This window comes from Equus asinus, chromosome 22 (genome assembly GCF_041296235.1).
Source record: "Equus asinus isolate D_3611 breed Donkey chromosome 22, EquAss-T2T_v2, whole genome shotgun sequence".
Lineage (NCBI taxonomy): Eukaryota > Metazoa > Chordata > Mammalia > Perissodactyla > Equidae > Equus > Equus asinus.
Window position 1 is genome coordinate 17840013 of NC_091811.1, and position 27064 is coordinate 17867076.

General features: G+C 45.0%; 1 protein-coding gene across 1 annotated transcript in view; it reads right to left on the bottom strand.

The window, feature by feature from the left end:
* VWF (von Willebrand factor) overlaps positions 1-27064 on the bottom strand; it is a 153957-nt gene that overhangs the window by 122571 nt on the left and 4322 nt on the right. Inside the window, exons 4-6 of the mRNA XM_070495034.1 lie at positions 20807-20909; positions 20369-20577; positions 6581-6705 (exon numbers count right to left, since the gene is read on the bottom strand). Of these exons, the coding sequence (XP_070351135.1) occupies positions 6581-6705; positions 20369-20577; positions 20807-20909 (437 nt within the window). The remainder of the gene's footprint in view (positions 1-6580; positions 6706-20368; positions 20578-20806; positions 20910-27064) is intronic.

Genomic DNA, 27064 nt, shown 5'->3' on the forward strand with positions numbered 1-27064 from the left:
CCCTGATCTCTGCCATAAGGCTAGACCCTCAAAGACACAGTGGCCAAGGTCACTCCTGTCCCACCACAAGCTCCTGGGCCCACTGCCCCTTCCACCCTGCACTCGGTGAGCGAATTTGCTCTAAACGAAAAGCCTGCTCATTCGGTCAGGTGTAGGTAGAGCTCTGTTCACCTTAGAGAGGGAAAACTGAGCTGCAGAGCAGGAAAGTAAGCACATGAGGACACCAGGTGAAACTGGGGACGGCACCCTGGATGCCTGGACCTCAGCAAAGCATGCAAAATAAATCCTCTCTCCTTAGCCTACACATAACTCAAAAGAGACTCAAGAGAGCAGTTGTCACTCTGCAAATGGGAGAAGGGGGTGTGTGTAGTTGTGTTCACATCCCAACTCTGAGCTAAGCATCCCTGGGGTACAGTGGGTGGACACCCTGTCTGTAAAACCAGGTCGGTCACAGTGCTGTCATCTGACGACTAACTCCTCTGGAGGTCCTGGGTCAGAAGGGTCTTTCCTTGAGAACTGACCTTCCCTGGACCAGACTCTCAACCACAGTCTCTTTATCAATCACAACTGTTCTACCAAGCAAATGAATGTAACAAAATTTTTCCCAATCTCTGAGAAAACTCTACTCCAGGCCAAGTCACCCAATTAGGTGAATGGAAGAGGCTGAGAGAAGAAGGAGGAATGCCAGGAGTGGGCCTGGCCAGGGAGCCCCCAGCTCTGCCAGGGCACTCAGCACCTGGGCCAAGTGCCTTGTGCTTAAATCACCTCCCTCCAGGCCTGTGAGCTCCCTGCCAGCGTGCAACTGCGAGCAGAAACAGTCAAAAGAGCTGGGTGTATACTTTGCAAATAAAAGGCTTGGGCAATTTTCATGAGGACGTGAAGAGTGAATAGCGTTCCCAACAGAATGAGTCTTTTATGTGCCTCTTTGTGCTATCGAGGGGACGCATTATGGTTATTCAAAGTAAGCATTCAAAGTATTTACAAATGTTAGCTTGTGCCGGACAGGTGACTTCCTGGTGGAGAGGAATTACGGTGGACCTCACGCTGTTCCAGAGGAAGGGGAGAGGGAGAAAATGTGCAGACAGGAACAGCAAAGAACAAAGGGAATAAGCATTGTGCTCACTGAATAAACACCAAGTTCGGAGCCCGGGGAAAACAGGCGATCAGGGACTATTAGGTGACCGATGGGAGTACGATTAGACGTGGACACCTCAATAAGACCCGGAGAAACCAGCCTGGAAGGATCTTGCTCCTCCAGTATTCAAGGCCATGAGGAAGGACTTTATCTTCAAATGGGGATAAAAAAAAAAGGAGAGACTTATCAGAGGCCCAAGAAGGCCGCCTGGGACCGAGCTCTGCAAGATAGCTGGGAAGATTCCAGCAAGGACGTCTCAAAGACTTGACTCTTCAAGTCAAGGTTACAGCACCACCTGTCTACCTGGATACAGTTTGTGGAGAGCGTTCATGCAGTGGGCAGGGGGCTGGACTGGAGAGCTTCTAGAATCTCTCCCCACTCTGAGTTTTTATGAGCCTAAGATTCCTAACATTGATGAAAAGAAGTTTCTTCTGCTCCAGACGCCTGCCTGAGGTTGATGCAGTGATGGATGATTCCCCATGGGAAGGCTGAGTAATAATAACTGGCGCGCTCAGTCTGCTCAGGAGAGACTGGTCATCTTGAGGATGAGTTCTGACGAGGTACATGGAGAGAGCTCTGCAGCCAGAGGCATGAAAGGGTCCTCACCTTCAGATGGCAGTAGAAAAAGCAGGATATGACCTCCCCTCGACTCAAGGGGAAGTGATCCTGAGCAGGAGCATGGTTGCAGGGCCTGCAGCTCCCAGCAGAAGCAAAGCCAAGGCCATGGCCATCGAGTATAGCTCCACAGGTCACACAGTACATGGTGGCAACACACCACAGACGCTACTGTTCACATCGTAGACACACACATGCATACTTACATTCTAGGTATATTTTTAATTTTTATTATGGCAATTTCCCCGCAGCTGGTGGTAAAGTGTCCTGAGGAAGGGGTGCCTGTTCTAATGAGCTAGAGCCCTACATAGGCTGGCTGCAGCCCGGTCCAGCTTCCTGGAGCCTTGGGCTTCGTGTTGCAGACAGGACTGCAGGACAAAGACAAGGTCCCTTTATGAGGTTCAGCCCTTGCTGACAATCCCCAGATGGACAGAATTTAAAAAAAAAAGAAAGAAAGAAAGTGACCTAAGGATCTTTCTACAATGTCCATTGTGTAGTAGAGTTACCTGCAAATTAACGTCAGTTATTTGAGCATTTACGGCTTGGAGCTTTTTATTACTACGTCTACACCCTGAGCTCCAGACTCCAGTACTCTGTCTTCTGCTGGAAAAGCTGAAGAAACTGCAAATTTGCATGCAATCAAACAAGCCATCATCAGCCCCAGGAGAGAGGCTCCGGGTTTTGTTGGCATAACAAGGAAATATTCATCCCCTAATGTGATCTGGCTCTCACAATGAGCAGACTCCTTGCTACCGCCTTGGAAAGATGGAAAGTGCCAGAGAAGTGAGAGACTAGGCTCTCACAGAAAGTCCTTAGGTCAGTGTGGGCTCCCTCACAGAGCACTGTCACTGGGCCCTGGGAGCCACACAGCAAATGCTTGTCAGTGATGCCCATTTACCAGACCCGACTTCTGACCCCAGGGCCCCCTGGGACGGAGCAGGCTGTGAACAGTTCCAAAGACCAGGTTAATCACCTCCCCGGAGATGAACCATTGTGCTTCCCAGCCAAAGAGGGCGCCCTTGTCATGGGCAAACACAACCTGACCAGCTGGGACAAGTCAGGCCTCTCTTCTCAGGTAAACAATCTGAAACCAGGGGTTCTGAACTTGAAGGAGCTTGTGCCTTGGGAGGTCCACATGTTTGGGGGCCTCAGCCCAGCACGAAGAACTTGGTAACCAATTTCTTAAGCTGTTCCCAGGACACCAGTTAGTAAGGACTTGAACGCACCCTGGAGACAAAATGAGTAGCGAGAGCGCAGCTGGAGCCTCCAAAAAGCACCCCAGGAGACAAACAAGGCTCTTGGGGCCTCTCCCTCTCTCCCTCCACCCCTCCCTCCCTCCTCTTTGTCTCTGGGAGACAAAGCACTCAGTCTCCCTCCTCCGCTGGCCTCAGTATCAGGTTCTCCATTTGAAAATCCTGTCTTCACCTCCCACTCCCTATGGAATAGTGAGAGTGTTCCCGTGTGCTCCCAGGGCCCAGGGACATTTGTCCAGCACCGAGTCTGAGTTGGCCTGTGTTTGCCAAATAAAGTGAGACCAAGCCCATGCCCTCAGTGTCAGAGGTACACACATACACAGCCCCCACCCGCCTCCCCAAGGAGGCCGCCCCTTAATCCCAGCCCTACCTAGAGAGCATTAAAGGGCTAGGGAGGGTGAACCACCTGCCAGCTACAGAACTGTAAGTGTGGAAACAAAAGAAAGAAATGACAAAACTCGCTCCACCTCCCCTCCTCACTGCAGTGGTTCCTGAGCATGCTCACTCTGCAAGTCAGGGGGCGAAGGAGCGGCTCCAGAAGAAGAGCTGGCTTCTGCCGCTGAGCCACCCTCAGTGTGCGTGTGTCTAGGGACCTTGCTCTGCTCCCAACCTCAAGCTGGGCTCAGCTCCCCAAAAGGATTGGGGTTATAATTAGGAGGAGGGGAGGAGAAAAACAATGAATTTGGGCGTCTATGCTTAAAGTACTGTGTGTGCTTGGCCTGCTTCTCCCCGCTCCCTCTCTTAAAGTGTAGGCACTCCAGGGCAAACAGACAGCAGGAGGACACCAGGAGTCAATAAGCAATAATAACACAGCTCAGACACAGAGCCCCACTGGGCTAAACTATTCCTATGTCTACTTTACCCATTTGGAAACTGAGGCTTGGAGAAGGCAAGCGTCTTGCCCAGAGTTACACAGCCCGTAAGTGGTCTGGCCCCAAACACATACCCTCAGCACAATGCCGAGGCCCAAGGATGAGAAAAAATTCAAGGGGCCACCAAGGGCAAGCTTCCGATGTTTCAAAGTTTTCCTGAAAAGGAGAGGAAACTACCCCCCTTCCTCACGACAACACCTTCCTCCCAGGTGTTAGAACTGGGTCTCCCTTTGTGAGTGGCTGATACTGGGCTACATTCCAGGTAACACAGATGTTTATGGACTAGCCGGAAAATCTAGCACAAGTGAAGCACTGGAAACCCAAGAAAAAGAGCATTTGGAATATATTTGCTTGTAAATTGGAGAGTGTATTTACAATCTAGGCAGCCAGGTTGAGCATCAACCCAGAATATTTTCCTGGGCCTGACATACTCCCTGGTTCACAAGATCAAATTGTTCCATGAAAATGGAAGAGACTCACTGAGTGAGAAACCAGCTAATAATGAAGCTCTCTCATGCTAAGTTAGGGGTGGGGGGTGTTGTGTGGGTGTGTGTTTTATTCTGCTTCTAGAGTAGGAGAGGGCTAGAGTTTCTCTACTTATATGCAGACTTAGGTAAATTAGACTTCTACGAGTGAAGGATTCGGGGTAATTATTGTTGGAGGTAGTCCCGATCCCTAGATAAATAACACCACCTAATTTGCATTCATCCATCCATCAAATATTCATTGAGACCTATTATGAACTGTCTCTCCAGCCCAATCCACAGGAACACACAATCAAAGAGTTTTAGAGCTGAAAGGAACCTTAAGAATCATGGATCCCAACTCCTAAAGGAAGACACAAGGGCCACAGGTAGCCTGTGGCGATACAACCAGAAGAGAAGCAGGGGAGCCAGGCAGAGTGTGAACTCTGACTCTGCGACTTGTTAGCTGGTGACTTTGGGCAGCTACTTAACCTCCTGTGACTTCGGTTTCCTCATCACTCTGTAGAATCATTCATGCCCAGGCAAAGGGTTTACTGTGGCCTGTCAAGTCCCGTCATGGCGGTGGTCCTGGATATAAGTGGGGGCCACCCTCTTCCTGTATGGCTGTAGGTTGGAAGAGTGTGGTTGCTCCCTGGATGAGGGGCAGGGAGGTAACACTGTTAAGTAATCAGCTCTGCAGGGGATGCTGGGTGCAGCGTAGATGCCCTTCAGAGCTGAAGGACTCACCCACCAGCAGCCAGGAGTGTTGGCTGCTAAGGCCTCACAGCTGAGTCACTCTGCAGGCACCGCCCTGAGTCCAGGGGAGCTGTCCAGCCTCCTCACCCAGAGGCAGCTTGCATCCAATGACTGACTGGTCAGCGTGGGCCCTCTTGCCCACTGGGCACCACCCTAGCTTTCAGAGCCCCTTGAAGGATCAGCTGGGCCCCAGTTGTAACTACATGGTGGTGCATCTCCTGCCCCCACCCAGCACTGCTTCTCTCACCCTCTTATAGATGCTGCTCCTGAGAGCCTCGCCAGTAACCCAGCACCCAGACCCCTCACAGAGTCTGCTTCCTGAATTATGACACCTCCAAGGAGCCTTGTTCCCCAGACGGTGAGTCTCTGAGCACAGCCTCAACAGAGAAATCCGTGCTAACAAGGGCCCACCTTCATCCGGGAGCCATGCTGTTCCCTCCTCCCTCAGCCCAGGCAGCCTGACCCCAAGCCAAGAGAGGGGGTTGTCCATCACATGAGGTCTTCCCCTCCTGAAGCGTCATCCTCCCAACACCCCACAGACAGAGGCACAAAGGCCATCTCTCCCTGCAGAAGGTGGAGGCAGGTTCTGATTAGTAAGATCCTAAAGGGCAATTCTGAAGGGGAAAGAGCTGCTAACGAGCTACCATCCTGGTAGAAATAGGGACTGTGTGGGAAGGGATGGGAGGTGCCACATCTGTACTGAGTCTCAGGACAGAAGCACACACAGACAAGAAAGAGGCCATGTGACCACAGAGGCAGCAACTGGAGGGATGCGGCCAGAAGCAAGGAATGTCACAGCCACCAGAAGCTGGAAGAGACCAGAGAGAAGTCTCCCCTAGAGCCTCCAGAGGGAGCGCGGCCCTGCCGAGACCTTGATCTTGGCCCAGGGAAACTAATTCGGACTTCAGGCCTCCAGAGCTGTGAGAGGGTACATTTCTGTTGTTGAAAGCCACCAAGTTTGAGATCATCTGCTAGCGCAGCCTTAGGAAATTATTACAACGTCCAGGCTGGTCACTTCAGGCACATCCCCGCCCCTCCCCTGCTGACGTGCTGGTGAGACCTCGGGGCCCTGTGCTCCTGTTTGTACTTCATAATGACACTTATTGAACACCTAAAGAGGAATGGTTTTCTATTGCAGAATTTCAGACAGGTGGCAGGTGACGACGGCGATATTTGGGGAAAAGAGAGGGTGCTGGAGTGTAAAACAGAAAAGTATAGTCGCTCACTATACCAACTCATTAGACAAGACCCATTTTTAAAGTCCAAAGACAAGAGCAGTGTTAGAATACGAGTCAACCAGACTGCAGCCTCAGTTGGTTTTCAGGAGGAAAGGGGCCCGTGGGAACCCTACATTGACCAGCCAGAGGGACCCACAGGAGGCTCACTCCTCCCTCACATGGAGGACCTCAGACCAGATGTCTTCCTGCCTCTTAATTCCAGAAGTCCCACCCCAACCAGACCACACACAGCCTGGGCTGTCCCCACCTTCTGCATTTCCTCGGAGGAGACGTTGCATGGGCTGCTGGGAGGGGATGCCCGTTTGCACCGTTCTTCTCCACTGCTCAGGGCCCAGGAGTTGGCAAAGTCGTAGGGGTCCAAGGTCAGGGTCCCTGTGGAGAAAAGTTTCAGGAGAATGAAGCCACAGTCACGCCTGACCCAGGACCTCCAAGTGAAAACTCTAGGTCTGTCGTCACCAGAATCAACTTCCATTAGACTCATACATAAGCATCTGGGGTGGGAGTAACTTCTGTGCAGCCCTCAGCGTAACACAACAAGGCACGGGCATCAGAGCTCAGCCAGTGTTTGGTGAGGGATGGCTAGATGGATGGGCACAGTGAGGAAGATGACACGAAGACGATGAGGAACATGCCCATCCACTCGCTGACATGACTTTGCATGCCTTACTCCCTCTGTGAGGAATGTTCTCCACCCCCATGTTACCTTGAACATCTCCACTCATTCTTTGAGATGCAGCTCCAGAACCATTTCCTGCAGGAAGCCCTTCTAAACTAGTTCTATTCCCTGTGGCCCACCCCAGCCTGGGTTGAGTGTGCCCCTCCCCTCTGCTCCCTCAGCACCCTGGCCATCCCTCTATTAAAACTCTCGTCATCCTTTGTGTTAGTATTCTTTTTGCTTGTATTTATCCCCCATTCAACTGTGAGCTCTTAATTCAGGGCACAGGCTATGTCTCTTATCTCTAAATTCTTATCCGGTGGATGGTGGGTACTTGAAATATTTTTGCAGAATGAAGGCAAGGATGTGACATGGAGCGTAAGGCCCACAGTTGCAGCATCCCCTGTGCTCTCACAGCATCTATGACTCACAACAATCATTCCACTGTCAGCTACCCACAGTAGACTGAGAGAGCCTCATGGGCCTACATGGCCTGGTGCAAAGTAGATGCCTGATGACGCTGCTGACCTTTCACAAGCATTGAGGAAGCAGTCCTTTTGCATAGCCAGGTCCATAAGAGTGAAGCATGTTTCAAGGTCAAATAATGTACTTGGGAATAGGAAATAAACTAACCCTGGGAAAAGGAAAGAAAAGCAAAACCTTGAAAGTATAGGCAGTTGACATCTGGGGTGTTTTAAGCAGACAAAATGACCCCCCAACGATATATTCACTTCCTAATTCCCAGAAGCCATGAAAATTACCTTATATGGCAAAAGATGTGATTATGTCAAGGATCTTGAGAGGAAGAGCTTATCTTGGATTACCCGAGTGAGCCTTAAATGCAATCACATGTATCTTTGTCCAAGAGAAGCAGAGGGGGATCAGACATACACACAGAGAAGGTGGTGTGGAGACAGAGACAGAGACTGGAATGATGCAGCCACGAGTCAACAGTGATTGGAAGAAGCAAGGGACAGATTTTTCTCAAGGGCTTCTGGAGGGAGTGCGGCCCTGCCAACACCTTGATTTCAGACTTGTGGCCTCCTGGAATCGTGAGAGGATAAATTTCTGTTGTTTTAAGCCCTGGAAGAAGCCAAGGGAAAGGAACTTAAATTTATGGATTTTCTACTGTGTGCCAGGCACTGCAAGAGGTGCTCTCTGGGTTCCTGCTTCGTGCCACACAGGCTGGTCCACTTTCTAACACGCCATACTAAGGAAGAGACAGAGAAGAGACTTTGTGTTGAGTGGGGAAAGACCTAGAGAGAATCAAGACCCTTGGGGTCTGGTCTCAGCTCTCCTTCTACACCCTATGTGACCTTGAGCTGATCTCATCATTCCTCTGAGCCCAGTTCCTCATACATAAAATGAGAGGTTAGACTAGGTGACCTCTAACCTCCTTTGCATCCCTCACCCTCTCTGAAGTGGAACTCTACAGGCTCAATCTGAGATGAGGCATAAGGATGTCTAATAGATGCAGCTACAAATGTTCTCACAGAAAAATCTGAGGGCCAGAGCTACAGCCCAGCTGGGCAGATTCCCACTCTGGCAGGAAGCAAGGTTAACTGTTTGGGGACAAAAATTGTAGAATCTTCACCAACCAAACAGAACTAAACCCACAATCCTCTGAAGATGATTTCCAAAATGTCACCAGAGCCCTGACTTCTTGCCAACAGCACCACCTTCTCCCCATCAGCACAGGTTCCATTTTCAGTTTTTTAAACCCTGAAGTGTGGAATAAGAAAAAGATATCTCTGGGTTGGGAGTTCCATTTCCAGCAATATAGCAGAATAAAATAATCTGAAAACTGTGCCACTGCAAAGGAAAAGTAGCCTGTTGAATCCATGGTTAATCTCACAAAAAAGTAGAGGGACTTACAAGAGACATAAAGGAAGAATGAGAAAGAGAGGGAGACAGGAAGGATAAGGAAAGAAAGTTGAAAACAGAACTGGCAAGTGTGACTTGATGCTCTGACTGCAGGGTAACAGAGTGAGGGTGGCAATCCTACCAACCAAGGGGCCTGGGTTTGAACAGCTCTGTGGAGATGGGAATGAGTCTTGAGTCTTCATTATGTGGGGAGGTGGGCTGGAGATCCCCTTGTGAAGCTGGGACTCTTGAAGGACTACACCCTCCATGAGAAAGTTGAAAAGAAAAAATTCACTCTGAGAAACAAGGAAATAATAAGCAAGTTTGTTTCCTTGGTCTGGGCTCTGGAAAAGGAGGAGTAAAAAGTCTTCTCTGAGAATTTTTAGTGGTGGGAAAGTCCTTGATTGAGATTCCAGTTTATACGTCTTGTGAGATTCAGTAACTCCATATTAAAAAATTAACATAAAATCCTTCTAAATATGAGCTCACAATCCAAAATTATGAAACATAGGAGACAATCTGCTTTAAGCAAGAGTCAGCAGACACAAAAATAGCATGATTAGAGCTCTCAAAACTTCAGATAATAAAGTTTTTGTATAGAAGTTATAAAACAAATATATTTAAAATTATTGTTATAAAGAAGAAATTGAAAAAGTGACATCAGCACCATGGCAGAATGAGTTGCCCCCTTTGTCTCTCTCCACTAAGTTATAGCCAGTAGGACATCCATAGACCAACAAAGGACTCTCTGCACAGCACACCAGAATGCCTAAGAGATCCAGACATCTATACATTGGAAGGTGGCTAGACAGGATCTAGGGGAGGCAGTGGAGCTAGGAGAGCACTGGAGGTGGCTCCAGAAACCAGAGGCTCCAGGAACTACAGCAGTACCCAAAACCAGAGGCCCCAGGATCCATGGCAACACCATGAACAGAGGCCCCAGGAACCAAGGTGGTGCCCACAACTTGAGGATCCAGGAAATACAGCACAGCCCATGACCCAGCCTCCTTCCCTCTCCCATCAGCTATGCCTCCAACCCCAGCCCCCTCAGCAGCAGGGGCTGCATCTGAGACTCTGGTGCCTCCAGAAGCAGGGGCAGTGCCTGTGCAGAAGCAGGGGCAGTGCTTCAGGAATCATGGCAGTGCCTGCAACACAAGTACCTCTCCCCCTGTGGAGGTGGCAGAGTGCCCACAATCCCAGCCTGCCCAGCAGCAGCAGTGACACCCACAAACCCAACACCCCCAGCAGTGGTAGTGCCAACACTCCCAGAAAACCTAGGAGCAGCAGCAGAGGCAGCATGCGCAACAGTGGCCCCCAGCTTCAGCAGGGCCTGAGGCCATGGAAAGTCCAGTAACAGTGACAACAGAGCCCATGAGCCCAGTCCCCACAGGCTGCCTTGGTGGCTGCAACCCTGGCCTCCTAACCTACGGCACCAGCACCTGCAAACCCAATATCCCTGGATGTGATGGAGGTGCCCTTGATCCTGGCTCCCATCCCACCTTTCCCCTACCCCCATTGCAGCATTGGAATCCATGACCCAGGTGACCCTGGAAGGAGGAGAGATGCTCACCAGCCCAGTGACTCCAGTGGGATAGCACATGACCACAGTGACACCAGAAGCAGCAAGGCACCAGCAACCTCAGAGGCACAAGCAGCACAATGAGGACACTGACCATACCTCTGGTAGAGGCAGTGGAGAGCGGAAAGTGCATGTTCTCAAATACAACCAGAACCAGCTCAGAATCAAAGTAGACAAAGCCTTATCTAAATAAGAAAGGTGTTTGCTACTACAAATGCACCAGCAGCGAAACAACTCATCAAGCACCAGGAAAAATTATGGTAACACAAAAAGAAAATGACAATTCTCCAGAAACCAAACTTGAAGTCATGGGAGGTTGTGATCTAACTGATAGAGAATTCAAAATAGTTGTCATGAAGAAACACAACAAGCTACAAGAATACTCAGAAAGACAGTTCAATGAGCTCAGGAATAAAATTAAGGAACAGAAGGAGTACTTCACCAAAGAGATTGAAACTCTAAAAAAAGAACCAAACAGAAATTCTGGGTATGAAGAACTCGATAAATGAGACAACTAAAGTAGAAAGCTGTGGAAATAGAGCAGACCATATGGAAGAGAGAATTAGTGAGCTCAAAAACAAAAATCTAGAAATGATTCAGGTGGAAGAGGAGAAAGAACTAAGATTTTTTTTTAATGGATAAAAATCTATGAGAAATATCCAGTTCAATTAGGAAAAGCAACAAAAGGATAATGAGTATCCCAGAAGGAGAAGAGTGGGAAAAGGGAACAGAGAGCTTATTTAAAGAAATAGCAGCTGAGAACTTCCCCAATCTGGAGAAAGAATTGGATATACAAGTACATGAAGCTAATAGGATACCTAATTATTTCAACGCAAAAAGACCTTCTCCAAGACACATTATATTAAAACAGTCAAAATTCAATGATAAAGAATATTAAGAGCAGCCAGGGAGGAAAAACCAGTAACCTAAAAGGGAATATCCATTTGGCTATCAGCAGATTTATCAGTAGAAACTCTATACACCAAGAGAGTAGAATGACACATTCAAAATATTGAAAGATAAAAACTGTCAGCCAACAATACTCTATCCAGTAAAGTTATCTTTCAAACATGAAGGAGAAATAAAGGCTTTCCCAGACAAGCAAAGCTAAGGGAATTCAAGCCACTAGACCTGCCTTACAAGAAATCTTGAAAAGAGCACTCCTACCTGAAACAAAAAGACCTTTAAGCAAAGTGACAAGTAGACAGACCGAATCAGAAAATTGCAACTCTATATCAGAATAGGTTGGTAAACACTTAATTATAATGGAAAGGTTAAAGGGAAAGAAAGCATTAAAAATAACTATAACCACTTCAGTTTGGTAATGAATTCACAATACAAAAAGGAATAATTTGTGACAACAGAAACATAGAAGAAGAGGAAAAGGACAGAACCTGTACAGGCAAATGAAGGCAAGATGCTATCAGCAGAAAAATGACTATCTCATCTATGAGATCTTTTAAACAAACCTCATGGTAACCACAAAACAAAAATTCAGAGCAGAGCCACAAAACATAAAAAAAGAGGAAATTGAGAAACACATCACAGAAAACCAACAAACTAAAATGGCAGGCAGAAATACAAGGAAAAAGAAACAATGGAAATATATAGCAACAAAGAAGACAAAGATAAAATGGCACTATAAAGCCCTCACATATCAATAATTACCCTAACTGCAAGTGGATTGACTTCACCAATCAAAAACAGAGTAGCCAGATGGATTAAAAAACAAGACCCAAAAATATGCTGCCTCCAGGAGACATATCTCAGCTCTAAAGACAAACGCAGGCTCAAAGTAAAGGAGTAGAAGGTGATACTATAAGCAAATGGAAAACAATAGAAAGTGGGTGTAGTCATACTCATATCCAACAAAATAGACTTCAAGCCAAGAAAGCTAACAGAAAACAAATAAGGACATTATCTAATGATAAAAGGGACACTCCATCAAGAAGACAAAACATTTATTAATATATATGCACCTAACATAAAAGCACCAAAGTATATAAAGTAATAGACTTAATAGGAGGCATTGACAGAAACACAAATAATACTAGGGGAGTTTAATACACCATTTATGCCAATGGATAAATCATCCAGAGAGAAAGTCAATAAGGAAACATAGGCCTTAAATAAAACACTAGATCAGACAGACTTAATGAATATATATAGAACATTCCATCCAAAAGCAACAGAATACACATTCTCCTCAAGTGCACATGGAACATTCTTAAAGGTAGACCATATGTTGGGAAACAAGGCAAGCAAATAAATTTAAGAAGATTGAAATCATATCAAGCATTTTTTCCAACCATGATAGTATGAAACTAGCAGTTAACTACAAGAAAATAGATGGAAAAGTCACAAATAGGTAGAGACTAAACAACACACTACTGAAACACTATTGGATCAATGAAGAAATCAAAGGAAAAATCAAAAAATATCTGGAGACAAATGAAAATGAAAATACAACATACCAAAATTTATGGGATGCAGTAAAAGTGGTACTAAGAGGGAAGTATATAGGAATACAGGCCTACTTCAACAAACAAGAAAAACCTCAAATAGACAATGTAACACTACACCTAAAAGAACTAGAAAAAGAAGAATAAAGCCCAAAGTCAGTAGAAGAAATGAAATAATAAAAATCAGAGTGGAAATAACTGAAATAGAGACTATAAAGACAACAGAAATGATCAATAAAACTAAGAGCTCTTTCTTGAAAAGATAAACAAAATTAACAAACCCTTAGCCAGACTGACCAAGAAAAAAAAAGGCTTAAAATAAATAAAATCAGAAATGATAGAGGAGAAATTACAACAGACATCACAGAAATACAAAAGATTACAAGAGAATACCATGAAAAGCTGTATGCCAAAAAATTGGATAACCTGGAAGAAATGGATAAATCCTCAGAATCATACAACCTTCCAAAACTGAATCAAGAAGAAATAGAGAATCTGAATAGACCAATCACAAGTAAAGAGATTGAAACAGTAATTAAAAACTTCCCAAAAAAATAAAAATCCAGGACCAGACAGCTTCTCTGATGAATTCTACCAAACATTCAAAAAAGTTTTAATACCTACCCTTCTCAAACTATTCCAAAAAATTGAAAAAGATGGAATGCTTCCTAACTCATTCTATGAGGCCAATATTACCTGATACCAAAACCAGACAAGGACAACACAAAGAAGGAAAATGACAGGCCAATATCACTAATGAATATAGATGCAAAAATCCTCAACAAAAATATTACCAAATCAAACACAACAATACATTGAAAGGATCATACACCACAATCAAGTGGGTTTCATTCCAGTCAACATTCACAAATCAATCAACATGATACACCACATTAACAAAATGAAGAATAAAAGTCTCATGATCATCTCAATAGATGCAGAGAAAGCATTTGACAAGATTCAGCATCCATTTATGATTTCTAAAAATCTCAATAAAATGAGTGTAGAAAGAAAGTACCTCAACATAATAAAGGCCATATATGACGAACCCACAGCTAACATCATACCCAATGGTGAAAAACTCAAAGCCATCCCTCTGAGAACAGGAACAAGACAAGGATGCCCACTCTTACCACTCTTATTCAACATATTATTGGAAGTTTTAGCCAGAGCAATTAGGCAAGAAAAAGAAATAAAAGGAATCCAAATTGAAAAGGAAGAAGCAAAACTGTCACTATTTGCAGATGACATGATTTCATACATAGAAAACCCTAAAGAATTCACAAAAAAACTATTAGAAATAGTTAGCAAATATAGTAAATTTTCAGGGTACATAATTTACAAAATCTGTTGTGTTTCTATACACTAACACCAAACTAACAAAAAGAGAAATCAAGATTACAATCCCATTTACAGTCACAACAAAACGAATAAAATACTGAGGAATAAATTTAACCAAGGAGGTGAAACACCTGTATGCTGAAAACTAAAAGACATCGTTGAAAGAAATAGAACAAGATACAAAGAAATGGAAAGATATTCCATGCTCATGGGTTGGAATAATTAACATAGTTAAAATATCCTTATTACTTAAAGCAATCTATAGATTCAATGCAATCCCTATCAAAATCCCAATGGCATTTTTCATGGAAATAGAACAAAGAATCCTAAAATGTATATGGAACAACAAAAGACCCCAAGTAGCCAAGGCAATCCTGAGAAAAAAGAACAAAGCTGAAGGTATCACACTTCCTGATTTCAGAATATACTACAAAGCTATAGAATTCAAAACAGCATGGTACTGGCAGAAAAACAGACACACAGATCAATGGAACAGAACTGAGAGCCCAGAAAAAAATCACACATTTATGGACAGCTAATTTTCAACAACGGAGCAAAGAACATACAGTGGAAAAGTCTCTTCAATAAATGGTTGGGGAAACTGGACAGCCACAAGCAAAAGAATGAAAGTAGACCACTACCTCACACCATAAATAAAAATTAACTCAACATGGATTAAAGACCTGAATGTAAGACTTGAAACCATAAAACTTCTAGAAGAAAACATGAGCAGTACATTCTTTGACATCAGTCTCAGCAGCATCTTTTTGAATATGTCTCTTCAGGCAAGGGAAACAAAAAATAAATAAATAAATAAATGGGACTACATCAAACTAAAGGGCTTCTACACAGCAAAGGAAACCATCAACAAAACAAATAAACAACCTAACAATTGGTAGAAGATATTTGCAAATCATGTATTCCATAAGGGGCTAATATCCAAAATATATAAAGAAATTATACAACTCAATAACAACAAAAACAAAAAACCCAATTAAAAAATGAGTAGAAGATCTGAACAAACGTTTTCCAAGGAAGATATACAGATGGCCAACAGGCACATGAAAAGATGGTCAACATCACTAATCATTAGGGAAATGCAAATCAAAACACTGAGACAGCACCTCATGCCCATCAAAATGGCTATTATTAAAAAGACAAGAAATAACAAGTGCTGGAGAGGATGTGAGGAAAAGGGAACGCTTGTACACTGCTGATGGAATGTAAATTGATGCAGCCACTATGAAAAACAGTATGGAGATTCCTCAAAAAATTAAAAATAGAACTACCACATGATCCAGTAATTCCACTTCTGGGTATATATCCAAAGAAAACAAAAATACTAATTCAAAAAGATACATGCACTCCTATGTTGATTGCGGCATTATTCACAATAGCCAAGACTAGGAAACAACCTAAGTGCCCACTGAGAAAAAAATAAAGAAAATGTGAGATATATATCATACAATTGAACACTACTTAACCATAAAAAAAGATGAAATCTTGCCATTTATGACAACATGGATGGACCTTGAGGTATTATGCTAAGCAGAATAAGTCAGACTGAGAAAGACAAATACTGTAGGATTTCACTTATATCTGGAAGATCAACAAACACGTAGACACGGAGAACAGATTAGTGGCTACTAAAGGGGAAAAGGATTGCGGAGAGGGAGAAAGGGGTAAAGGGGCACCTGTGTACAGTGAAGAATGGCAACTAGAATTTTGGTGGTGAACACAATGTAGTCTATACAGAAGTTGAAATATAATGTTGTACACCTGAAATTTATATAACGTTATAAACCAATGTGACCTCAATAAAAAATAAATAAACAAAAATACGAAACAAAAAAAATAATTGAAACGATAAAAGAACATGACAATAATAAAAAATAATAAAGGTGAAAAAGAGCCATTTACCTCCTAAAATTGTAAATACAGTCAATGAAATAAAAGGAAAACTCAATTGGATTAGATATCATCTGTCAATTACAGAGTTGAGAGAGAATTAATGAACTAGAAGATAGATCTCAGTAGTGATGTGCTGATAAGCCAGCTCTCTGGGTGAAGAGCAAAGCCCTGATTTGTAGGGTTTGCTGCTTTCCATGGTATAAATACTCCCACCATGGCCAATTTCATGTTACCAACATGACATTACTGAATGCAGAATTGGAAACGATGCACACAGTTGGTTCTCACAAGCCAGCATGATCACTCTTCATGATCTAAGCAAACGACCCAAAAAGCAACAAAGGGGGATAAAGAGAGAAAAGTGGAAGTAAGGTAAAGAGAAAAAAAAAAGAATGGAATAAAAACATCCAACATATGTCTAATCGAAAGAAAGAAAATGACTGAAACTTTTTTAAATCTGATGAGACAGGAATCATCAGATTCAGGAATCACAATAAGTCTCAAGCAAGATAATAAAAATAAAGCCCACATCTAGGCACAACATAGTGAAATTTCAGAATACCAAAAACAAATAGATGACTTATACATAAAGATAAAAGACATCTGATCTGCAAAGAAATAACAATTAGACTGATAGCATACATCCCAACAGCAAAAATGGAATAGCATGCTCAAAGTACTGTGAGAAGTAACTGATGCTCTAGAAATCGATGCCTAGCTAAAATATCATCTAAGAATGAGGAGTGTTTCATTTATCACTACCAGACCCTGAATAAAGGAACTACTAAGGGAAATTTTTTAGAAAAATGGAAATTGAATCTAGAAAAAAGAGTAAGATGCAAGGAGAAATTATGAGCAAAGAACCATGTTAAACATGAAGGCGTATCTAAAGAAGCAATGATTGTGTAAAACCATAATAATAACACCAAATTTAGTGGTTATTCAAACAAGGTGGAGCAGCGAGAGTAGTAGGGAAAGAAGTAGCTTAGAAAAGGCAGTAACAGTAGAAAGCACAAAATAAGATGGTTAATACAATCCAAATACATTAATGACACAATTTAACACAAAATGAATGAAAAGAAGCAAAACTTTCAGTAAGAAAACAGAAAAGATTAGGTGACGTTAAAATAATAATAACGAGATACCGCTACTCATCTATTAAAACTGCTAAAATTAAAAAAAATAAGGTGACAATTTCAAATGCTGGCAAGGATAAAGAAGAACTGGAACTCAAACATTGCTGGTAGAAATGCAAATGATACAATCACTTTGGAAAACAGCTTGGCAGTTTCTTATAAAGTTAAACGTACACTTGTCACACCATCCAGTAATTCCACTCCTAGATATTTTACTAGAGAAATTACAGCACATGTCTACACAAAAACCTACACGTGAATACCACCTCACACTTATAGGGACAGCAACTATCAAAAAAACAGAAAATAACAGTGTTGAGAAGGATGTGAGAAATCGGAACCCTTGTAACTGTTGGTGAAATGTAAAATGACAGAGCGGCTGTGGATAACAGTGTGACAGTCCCTCAAAGAATTAAAAATAGAACTACCATATGATCCAGCAATTCCATTTCTGGGTATATACACAAAAGAATTGCACGCAGGATCTTGAAAAGATATTTGTACACTCAGGTTCATAGCAGCATTATTCCCTGTAGCTAAACGTGGAAGCAACCCAAGTGTCCATCAATGCATGAATGGATAAGCAAAATATGGTATGTACATACAATGTATATTCAGCCCCAAAAAGGAAACAAATTGTGGGCCAGCCCTGGTGGCCTAGTGGTTAAGTTCAGTGCACTCCGCTTTGGCAGCCTGGGTTTGGTTCCCAGACACAGACCTACACCACTCATCTGACAGTGGCTATGATGTGGTGGCAGCTCACCTACAAAGAGAGGAAGATTGGCAGTGGATGTTAGCTCAGGGCAAATCTTCCTCAGGAAAAATAAAAAAGAAAAGTAATTCTGACATATGCTACAACGTGGATAAATTTTAAGGACGTTATGCCAAGTAAAATAGGCCAGTCACAAAAAGATGAATACTGTCTGATTCCACTTACAAGAAGTATTTGGCATAGTGAGAATCACAGAGACAGAGAGTAGAATGGTAATTGTCAGGGGCTGGAGGGAGAGGAGAACGGGGAGTTACTATTTAATGGGGATAGAGTTTCAGTCTTGCAAGATGAAAAGAGTTAGGGAGATGGATGGTGGCAATGGTTGCACAACACTGTAAATGTACTTAACGTCACTGAACTGCACACTGAAAAATGAGTAAGATAGTAAATTTTACGTCATGTGTATTTTACCACAATTTAAAAAATGGAGAAAAAATATCTATACAGGAAGATTTATAGGGGCTTTATTCATAATTGCCAAAAACTGGAAACATTAAAGTGTCCTTCAACTGGTGAACGGGTAGACAAATTGCAGTATTACCCCTCAACAATAGCCAGGAAAGACAGCCGGGTGACGGCATGGATGAATGCCTAGTGGAGTGTGTTACATGAAAAAAGACAGACTTAAAGGGAAAATACTCTAAGTGCTGTATGATTATACTTGTGGGAATTTTGGAAAAATCAAAACTATAGGAACAGAATAGTAACAGGAACAGGAATAGGAACAGATAAAAGATGAGTGGCAACCGGGGCTAGGAGTTGGGGCACAGGAATTTTGGGGGTGATGAAACTTCCGTAGATTGATTGTGGTGGTTACAGGGGTCTACGCTTTTGAGAAGACTCATAGAACTATCCCCTGAAAGGGTGAATTTTACTGTCTGTAAATCATACCTCAATAAATCTCATTTTTAAAAATAATAAAATCTGGCTGTGTGCTGCTTTCGTCAGACACATCTGAAAGAAAGCCACACAGAAAGGTTGAAATTATAAAAATATATATATCAAGGGGCTGGCCCCGTGGCCGAGTGGTTAAGTTCGCGCGCTCCACTGCAGGCGGCCCAGTGTTTCGTCGGTTCGAATCCTGGGCGCGGACATGGCACTGCTCGTCAGACCACGCTGAGGCAGCGTCCCACATGCCACAACTAGAGGAACCCACAACGAAGAATACACAACTATGTACCGGGGGGCTTTGGGGAGAAAAAGGAAAAAATAAAATCTTTAAAAAAAAAAAACAAAAAGAATTATAAAAAAATATATATATATATATATCAAGCACACCCTAACCAAAGAAAGATGGAGTATCTATATTAATATCAGAGAGATCTTAAGGTAAAAGGCATTGTTAAAAATGATGAGTCATTACATGAAAGGAACAATTCACCAGAAAGAGTCAACATTTCTAAAATCAAATAATGAAAGCTCAAAGTATAAAAAGCAAAACTTGAGAGAATTACACAAAAAAATTGACAAATTCACCACCATTGTAGAAAAATTTAATATAACTCTCTTAGTAATGGGCAGATGAAGCAGGCAAAAAAGTAGTTAATACATAGAAGATTTGAATAACAATTAACAAACTTAATATACTTAATACTCAACAGGTATATATAGACTCTTGCAGCAATCAGAGAATAATTCTTTTGGAGCATACATAGAACAATTGCAAAAAAGATCATGTACCCGGCCACAAACAAATATCCTCAAATTTCTAATTTAAATTAGAAATCAATTTAGTTACAAAAGGTAACTTCAAAAATTTTAAACATTTGGAAATTTTTAACACATTTTTTAGATTAAGAATGAACTTAAAATGGAAATTAGAAAATTCATAGAACTGAATGAAAAAGAAACATTACATATCAAAATTGGTTTGGTGCAGCTAAAGTAATATTTAAGGAAAATTTATAGCCTTAAATGTACATATTGGACCATAAAAAGTTTGAGAAATGAATGTTGGAGAAGACAGAAACAAATGATCTTACTATTATGAAATCTTATAGATTTCATCCATGAAGTTTCATTGTAGTGGCTCAGGAGGGTCTGTTCAAACCATCCAGCATTTACCAACCATCTACAATTATGAGTTGCTATGGGGAATTCAAAATTGAACCAAGTCAGGTTGCAGAAGCTCCAAGTTCTGGTTTGACAGAGGTCTAGGCAGTGACCAGAATACTGAGAGACTGGGTTGGCAGGATAAACTCAGGTGAGTCATGGGAAGGCCGGAATGCCAGGAGAGGAGTAGTGGTGAAGGTTTGTGAGCAGAGAAGTCACAAGCACAACCACGCCTTAGAGAAATGGCATCCCAGATCAACTTACCTTCTTGAGTGATAAAGTCATCTTCAGCGAAGATGTTGAAGTTGCCACACAGCCCACAGGTCTTGTTGAAGTATCTGTCTGACAACAGGACTTGAAAGTTGCCGCCACTGTCGATCCTGGCCACAAAGCCATAGGCCTCACTGGACAGCTTGTAGTACCCAGCCTCAGTTTCTAGATAGAGCCCTTTGGAGGCATAGGGCATGGAGACGCTGGAGGGACAAGGATGAGTTCAGGAAGTGAGGTTTTCACACATTTTCTGGATGTCCCTCTCACCCTTCAACCCCAACCCCACGCTACAGGGTTCAGCCTGTCGCTTCCTCTGGGCACATTTCCTTCCTCTCTCTGAGCTCCAGCTCCTTCGTCTGAAAAATGAGGGGTATTGGCAAGGGGGATCCCCAGGGTCCTTTCTAATTCAGACATTCTGGGCTTCTGACTTACCTCTGGTCCCCTTGCAGCACAGTACCGTTGACAAACAAATGGATGTCAAAGAATTCCCCGAGATACACAGAGAGACTCACTCTCTTGCCATTTTGGAAGTCCCCTGAAAGAGAAAAGAATCAGCAGTGGTGATTATTACCCAAAAAAGTTCATAAATTTATTTATAATCATCATCCCTATAATCTTATCTCAGTGAAAAACTCCCAAAAAGACTTACATGGGCAACAAAAATCTCCCCAAAAATCTCATTTACTCACTCATCTTTCCATTCATCTAAAAATAATTGTTGAGTGCCTTTCAGATACAAAGTCCTCTAATAATCTCTAATATTTCTCAAAAGGAAAATGTAAAAGCATGATTCCTTCCTTCTGCAAGTTTGTGATCTAAGTATAAAGATAAGATCAGTGTTAGAAAATGTTCTCTCGGGACAGCCTAACTCGGAGTCCCTGGGCTCTTGTTTAAAATGGAGATGCCTGAGTCCCACCTCAGTTGACTGAATTTGATTCTCTGGGAGAAGTTTAGAGACACTGTAGGTAAAGTGCCTCACTCGGTGTGGGGGACTTAATCAGGACGCAATAAATGATCCATGCTGCCATTAGGGACATTTGAATCGCCAAACGCATGATAACGTAGTCTCTGACAACAGTCCAGTTGTGAGGGGCAGACACAGAGACACGGGTGATGGCAGTTGACATGAAAGCAGGAAAACAGTCAGGAGCCCCATCCTGCAGCGTTACAAAGACTCAGCAATCCACAGCTAGCCCTTGAGAACTGAGGCTTGTGCTGGGCCCTTGACATTCAAAGATAAGCGAGAGGCCATAGGAGATGAAGGCGCCAGGAGGAACAGGGTAGAGTCTGAGGCTCAAGCCTTCAAGACTGAGAGATTGATGGAAATAGGGAAGACGAAGGGCAGCCAGTGAAGACAGAGACGGAAGATGCCGGAGAAGGAGAGGCAAATGTGGAGACACAGTGCCTTAGGGTTCCTGAAGAAATGGGGCCTAGGACCCAGGTGCAAAGGTTAACCTTGACCATGAGGAAATGTGCCTTCTCAGGAGAGGGTGGGCTCCAGGTCCTCAGCAAAGAGGAGGCAAGAATGTCTATGGAACTAAGCCTAGAAGACTCGGGAAGGTTTGTTGACATGAAGTGCTGCTGCCACAGCTGGGGCCACTGGTAAAGAGAACCAAGGAAGGGGTCGCCTCAGTCACAGCCTGGCAGGTCTGAGAGGGGGCCTGTGCTGCACCAAGGCTGCTGGAGGACGTGACCACCTGGTACACACACACATGTGCGCGCACACACGCACACACACTCCTAACCAACTGGAATGAGCCAGAAAATAGACTTGTTCCTGGTGAGATCACAGTGAGGGCCATCGCATGTAAATAACCAGCCCATTCTCAGAACAGGCTTGAATGATAAACTGCCAGCAGCTCAGAGACCACCAAGAAAGGCCCACAGACCACCCACAGTCCACAGCCACGTTCCACAGAACTGTGGACCAGCACCGTCAGGAGGAACAGGAGATGCCAACCAAGCTAAGGGGTTTGTCCTATTCGACTGAGAAGTCTTGCCTGCACCGCATCTTCACTTAAAACAAGCAAATCCTTAAAAAGTTAAGCAAACTTTCTGACAGCAAGAGATTAGCCAAGAAAAACAGATAGAACCAGATAAATCAGTGATTGAACAAACTAAAAAGTTAATGGCAGGGGCTGGCCTGGTGGCACAGTGGTTAAGTTCGCACGTTCTGCTCCAGAAGCCCAGGGTTTACTTGTTCAGATCCCGGGTGTGGATCTACGCACTGCCTATCAAGCCATGCTGTGGCAGGCACCCCACGTATAAAGTTAAGGAAGATGGGCACGGATGTTAGCTCAGGGCCAATCTTCCTCGGCAAAAAAAGAGAAGGATTGGTGGCAGATGTTAGCTCAGGGCTAATCTTCCTCAAAAAAAATTTTTAAATAATAATAATAAAGTTAATGGCAGAATCTGAGTGATGGGCATATGAGGGTCCACCCTGGATGGCTGAGGGAGGACCTAAGGGCAGTCAATCCACATACAAGGCAGGAGGGTAGCGAGGGGATTTTGGAAGTGGGTCCTGGAGAAGTCTTCAATTCAGAAAAACATGCTACAGCAGCACAAAGGATCCTGGAGATCATCTAAATAAGCAGCTTTAAGACTTTTTGCAGAAAGCAGAGTAAAAACACAATTTACTTCATGACCCAGTCTGCACACTCACACATCTCACATAACAGTACCGACTCCTCCCATGTGCCATGCACACAGATACTTTCTGATGTCTTCTATTCCATTTAATTTAATTTTTTTTAATGCTGGTTACAACCATTAATTGATTTTAGGACGCCTAGGTTGTGACTCAGTTTGAAAAACACTAATCTAGACTAAATCCATTTTACAGATGCAGAAACTGAGGCCTTAGTTTACAACAGGGTTTCCCCACCTTGGCACCATTGACATGTGGGGCCAGACCCCTCTCTGTTGCACTCTGTGCGGGGTGGGACAATTAGCAGGATCCAGGGCCTCTCCCCACCAGATGCCAGTAGCGTCCTCCACCCCGCAGTGTGACAACTCAAAAATGTCTCCGGCTACTGCCAAACGTTCTCTAGGGGAAAAATCACCCCGGCTGCGAACTATTGGTTTACATGTTAACACGGGGCAGAGCCCACACTAGATTTCCTGACTCCAAGTCCAAACCTCCCTTCGCAGCACGAAGCTGTCGCACGGGCACCTGAGTGCTCTGGGCTCAGTGAACCACTAATGCGGGGAGAACTCTAGCTTAGCCTCATATTTTATTTGTTTTATTCTCTCCCGCAGGACTCAGGGGGCATCTGATGACGTGCAGCCATGAGGAAGACGAGCCATAAGAAAGTGCCGGGGAGGGAGGAGGAACTCCCACACTCCACCAACCCGCAGGTTAGCACGTCCTGAAACTGCTAGGAAAGGGTGGGCTGGGTGTCCACCCAAGAGGCCAGAGCAAACCAGAGAAGTTCTCCCCTGTGGCCTCGAGTCCCGTCTGGGCTCTTGGACGCCATGACTGAGGCGCTAAGCGAGAAAGCAGGGCTCCCCAGCGTGTTGGAGCGAGAAGCATCCTGGGAAGCAGGCCAACTGTTGGAAGCAGATCAGATCTGAATGCTTTCTCCAATTTAGGGTGTAAACCCACCACTCTGCATTTCTAATGAACACTCCACCCTCCACGCCTGTGATTCTGACACAGGTGAACACGGTCCAAACAGCGAGAATCAGCGATCTGGTCTAAAGGCACCATTTACTGATGTAGAAACTAAGGCTGCAGCTGGGGAAGTGACTCAGCACATTGTTGGCTGTTTCTGGCTCTCTCTGGGCTGGTCTGGGAGCCAGGTCCTGCTGCATGGCTTAGGAAGAGCAGTCTCTCCAAGCACAGGGCACCAGGACTCCCGCCGTCTCTCCCTGGTCCCTGTGCTGGCAGGCTAGGAGACCCATGGTCTTGACCTGGGACCCTGGGGCCTGCCTGACCAGGAGCAGAGATTGAGGAAAGGGGCCTTCCCTTTGCACCAGGTGGTCCTTCACGCTCAGACATAAACACTTTACCCAGGATGTGAACAAGGTCCACAGGCACTCGAAGAGGAATGTGAATTTGTGGTTCGGAATCGAGGAAACAGGATGTCATTGGAAAACAATGGAGCAGAGGTGTGTGCAAGGACACAGTCACGTGTGGGGAACTGAAGTGCGGCTTCCAAGCACGTTGGACCCCTTCCCCTGGGCTCAGGGCCACAGGCCCCTGAAGCAGCAGCGCCAGCCCACCCTCCACATGCCCAGCCTCCCAGATTATTCCTCTCCTCCCAACAACCCCACCACCACCAAAAACAGAAATGGTGCCACCCATTCTCTCTGAGGGTAGCAGCACGGTTTTCGGTGGGAATTAAACCAATCCACATTAAAGTGTGACTGACCCATAGCCCGGTTCAGGCCAATTACATGCCAGAAAAGTGACACATAACAAGAGTAAGTTGTTAAAAGAAAAGACTACTGGCCCAGTAGGGTGTCCCCCTGGGATGTTTTGATGTTTGACACAGACCCACAGTTCCTCCTTGACCACCAAAACTCAGGAAAGGATGGCCAGAGAGGTCCGGCCTCTGACACAAACCCACATGGGTGTGTTGGAGGGTGTTACCCTGACCTTCATAGAAATGCCCTTGAGGGCCCAGCAGCCTCTCATCTCCACCAGGTTCACGTCCAACAAGTGGACGCCCTGTGTCAAGGCAGCTGCTTCCAGTCACTAAGGTTTGGGTAACACTTCACGTTTGCAAATAAGGTATCTCCCTTAATCCTCACAGTATCTCCACTTTAAAGATGAGGAGACGCTGAGCGGCTTCCCTAAGGCCTCTCAGTGAAGAGGAGAGCAGAGATGAGAGCCCAGTTTTCTGACTCCAACTCTAGCTGTTTCTATGCTTCCATTTCCTGCTGGGGCAGAGCCACCAGGTCATATGGGATGGAAAACAGCCCATCAGCACAAGTTGATGAGCCCAACGTTGGAGAGGCCCAGATTGGTCAGGGGAGCTTCATGGAGGAGGTGACAGTGACAGCCCAGAGGCACCAGCGCAGCCTGAGTCTCCCCGCCCACAAGGGCTACCCTTTAGCAGGGAGGGGTCCCAACTTTGGCTTAAGTAGGGAGAGGGAGTTTTCCAACGTGCTGCTCAACTGCCTGAGCCCAGAATATGAACTCCGTGTCTGGTCCTAAGATTTCGCTACGTGCTGTTTACAAACCTGTCTCTGGGAGAAGGAGTTTGCAGCAGAGCCGAGCTCAAACAGATCACAGATCAAGACAGTAACCCCCTCCAGGGTACGCTAGTGTCTCCATGGGGTCCGCCTCCCTGGAAACTCCACTGAAGCCCAAAGCCATGGTGTGGAGACGGTGTCACTATTTCTTCTTTCAAAGCCTTCCTCCTGTCCCTCCTAAGCCTCCATTCCCAATGACACCCCCAGAGCCGTCTCAGGTAGAGGGTCTGTGTTACCTCCACTATGACTTCTAAGGTGAAGAAATTCACTTAAAGACTGGGGCCACCTGAGGTGGGAGGAGCTGAGCCTCCAGCTTCCCAGAGAAAGTGAAGGGGTGCTTTTTCTTCCCAGCTGCTGCCTCTGACGCAAGGTGTGTCCCCAAAGTTCAGTGTCCAGAATAGCTTCCCCGATTTTTCACGCCCTAGGGATGTCTCTGGTCCTTTTCACTGCTGCCTGGTTACCGTGGCCAAGGCCACAATGCCTCCCACCTCTCTCCCTTTCCAGAGCATCTTGGCAAAGTATCAGCTCCCTCCGAGCCTTCCCCTTGTACAAGACTCTGTGCTTCCTCCTCAGTGCCGCCGAATCGAGAGACAAACTGGCCGTCAGACCATAGGACGCGGCACTCAGCCTCACCCTGTGACCCAGCATGACGTCCCAGTGATCCCCAGCCCTCTGCTTCTCAAAGTTTGGTCCCCAAACCAGCAGCATCAGCATCAGCATCAGCATCAGCTGGGAACTTGTTAGAAATGAACACTTCAAGGCCCTCCAGATCCACTGACGCAGAAACTCTGGCTGTGGAGCCCAGCAACCTGTTACCAACCAGCCCGCCGGGAGAACCTGTGACCCGTGCTAAGGTTTGAGAACCATTGCTCCAGCCACACTGACCTCCCCACTGGGCTGCATGGAATGAACATATGCTCCTTCCAGCCCCTTCCCCATGCTCAAGCTGTCCCCACTGCATGGAGCCCTGCCCCGGTCCTCTCTGCCCAAACAAAACCCCTCCCCCAAGGCTCCTCACCCACCATGCTTTTCAGAAATCAGCTCTTGGGTGCCATGGAGAACCAAGCTTCATGGATCCCCCCATCCAGAGTTAACAGAGACCCCAGGGAGCTAAGCACTGGCAAACTAAGATGAGAGATGCAGTCTTTGCTCTTGAGGGACTCATGGAGGAGTAAGAAAAATGGCAGTCCCCTGCAGTTCAGTCCGCTGAAGTCACACTGCCATGGGTTTTCCAGTAGGGGCAGGGCAGGCGGGGAAGACAGCACAAGCGGGCAGCCCAGAAAGCAGGAGAACCTCATAGCTATGGCCAGCAGACAGCTCGCTCAGCTCCCAAGCAGAGCCTAACCCAGCGCTGGACACAGAGGTTGCTGCAGCCAGCCTTGTTGACTGGCAGAGTGACAACCCCAAGAGCCCTATTGCCTGCCTCTCACATAAGGGTCTGGGTGTTGACAAACACTCTCTCCTTGACCAGACCTGAGTCAGGCTCCTCTG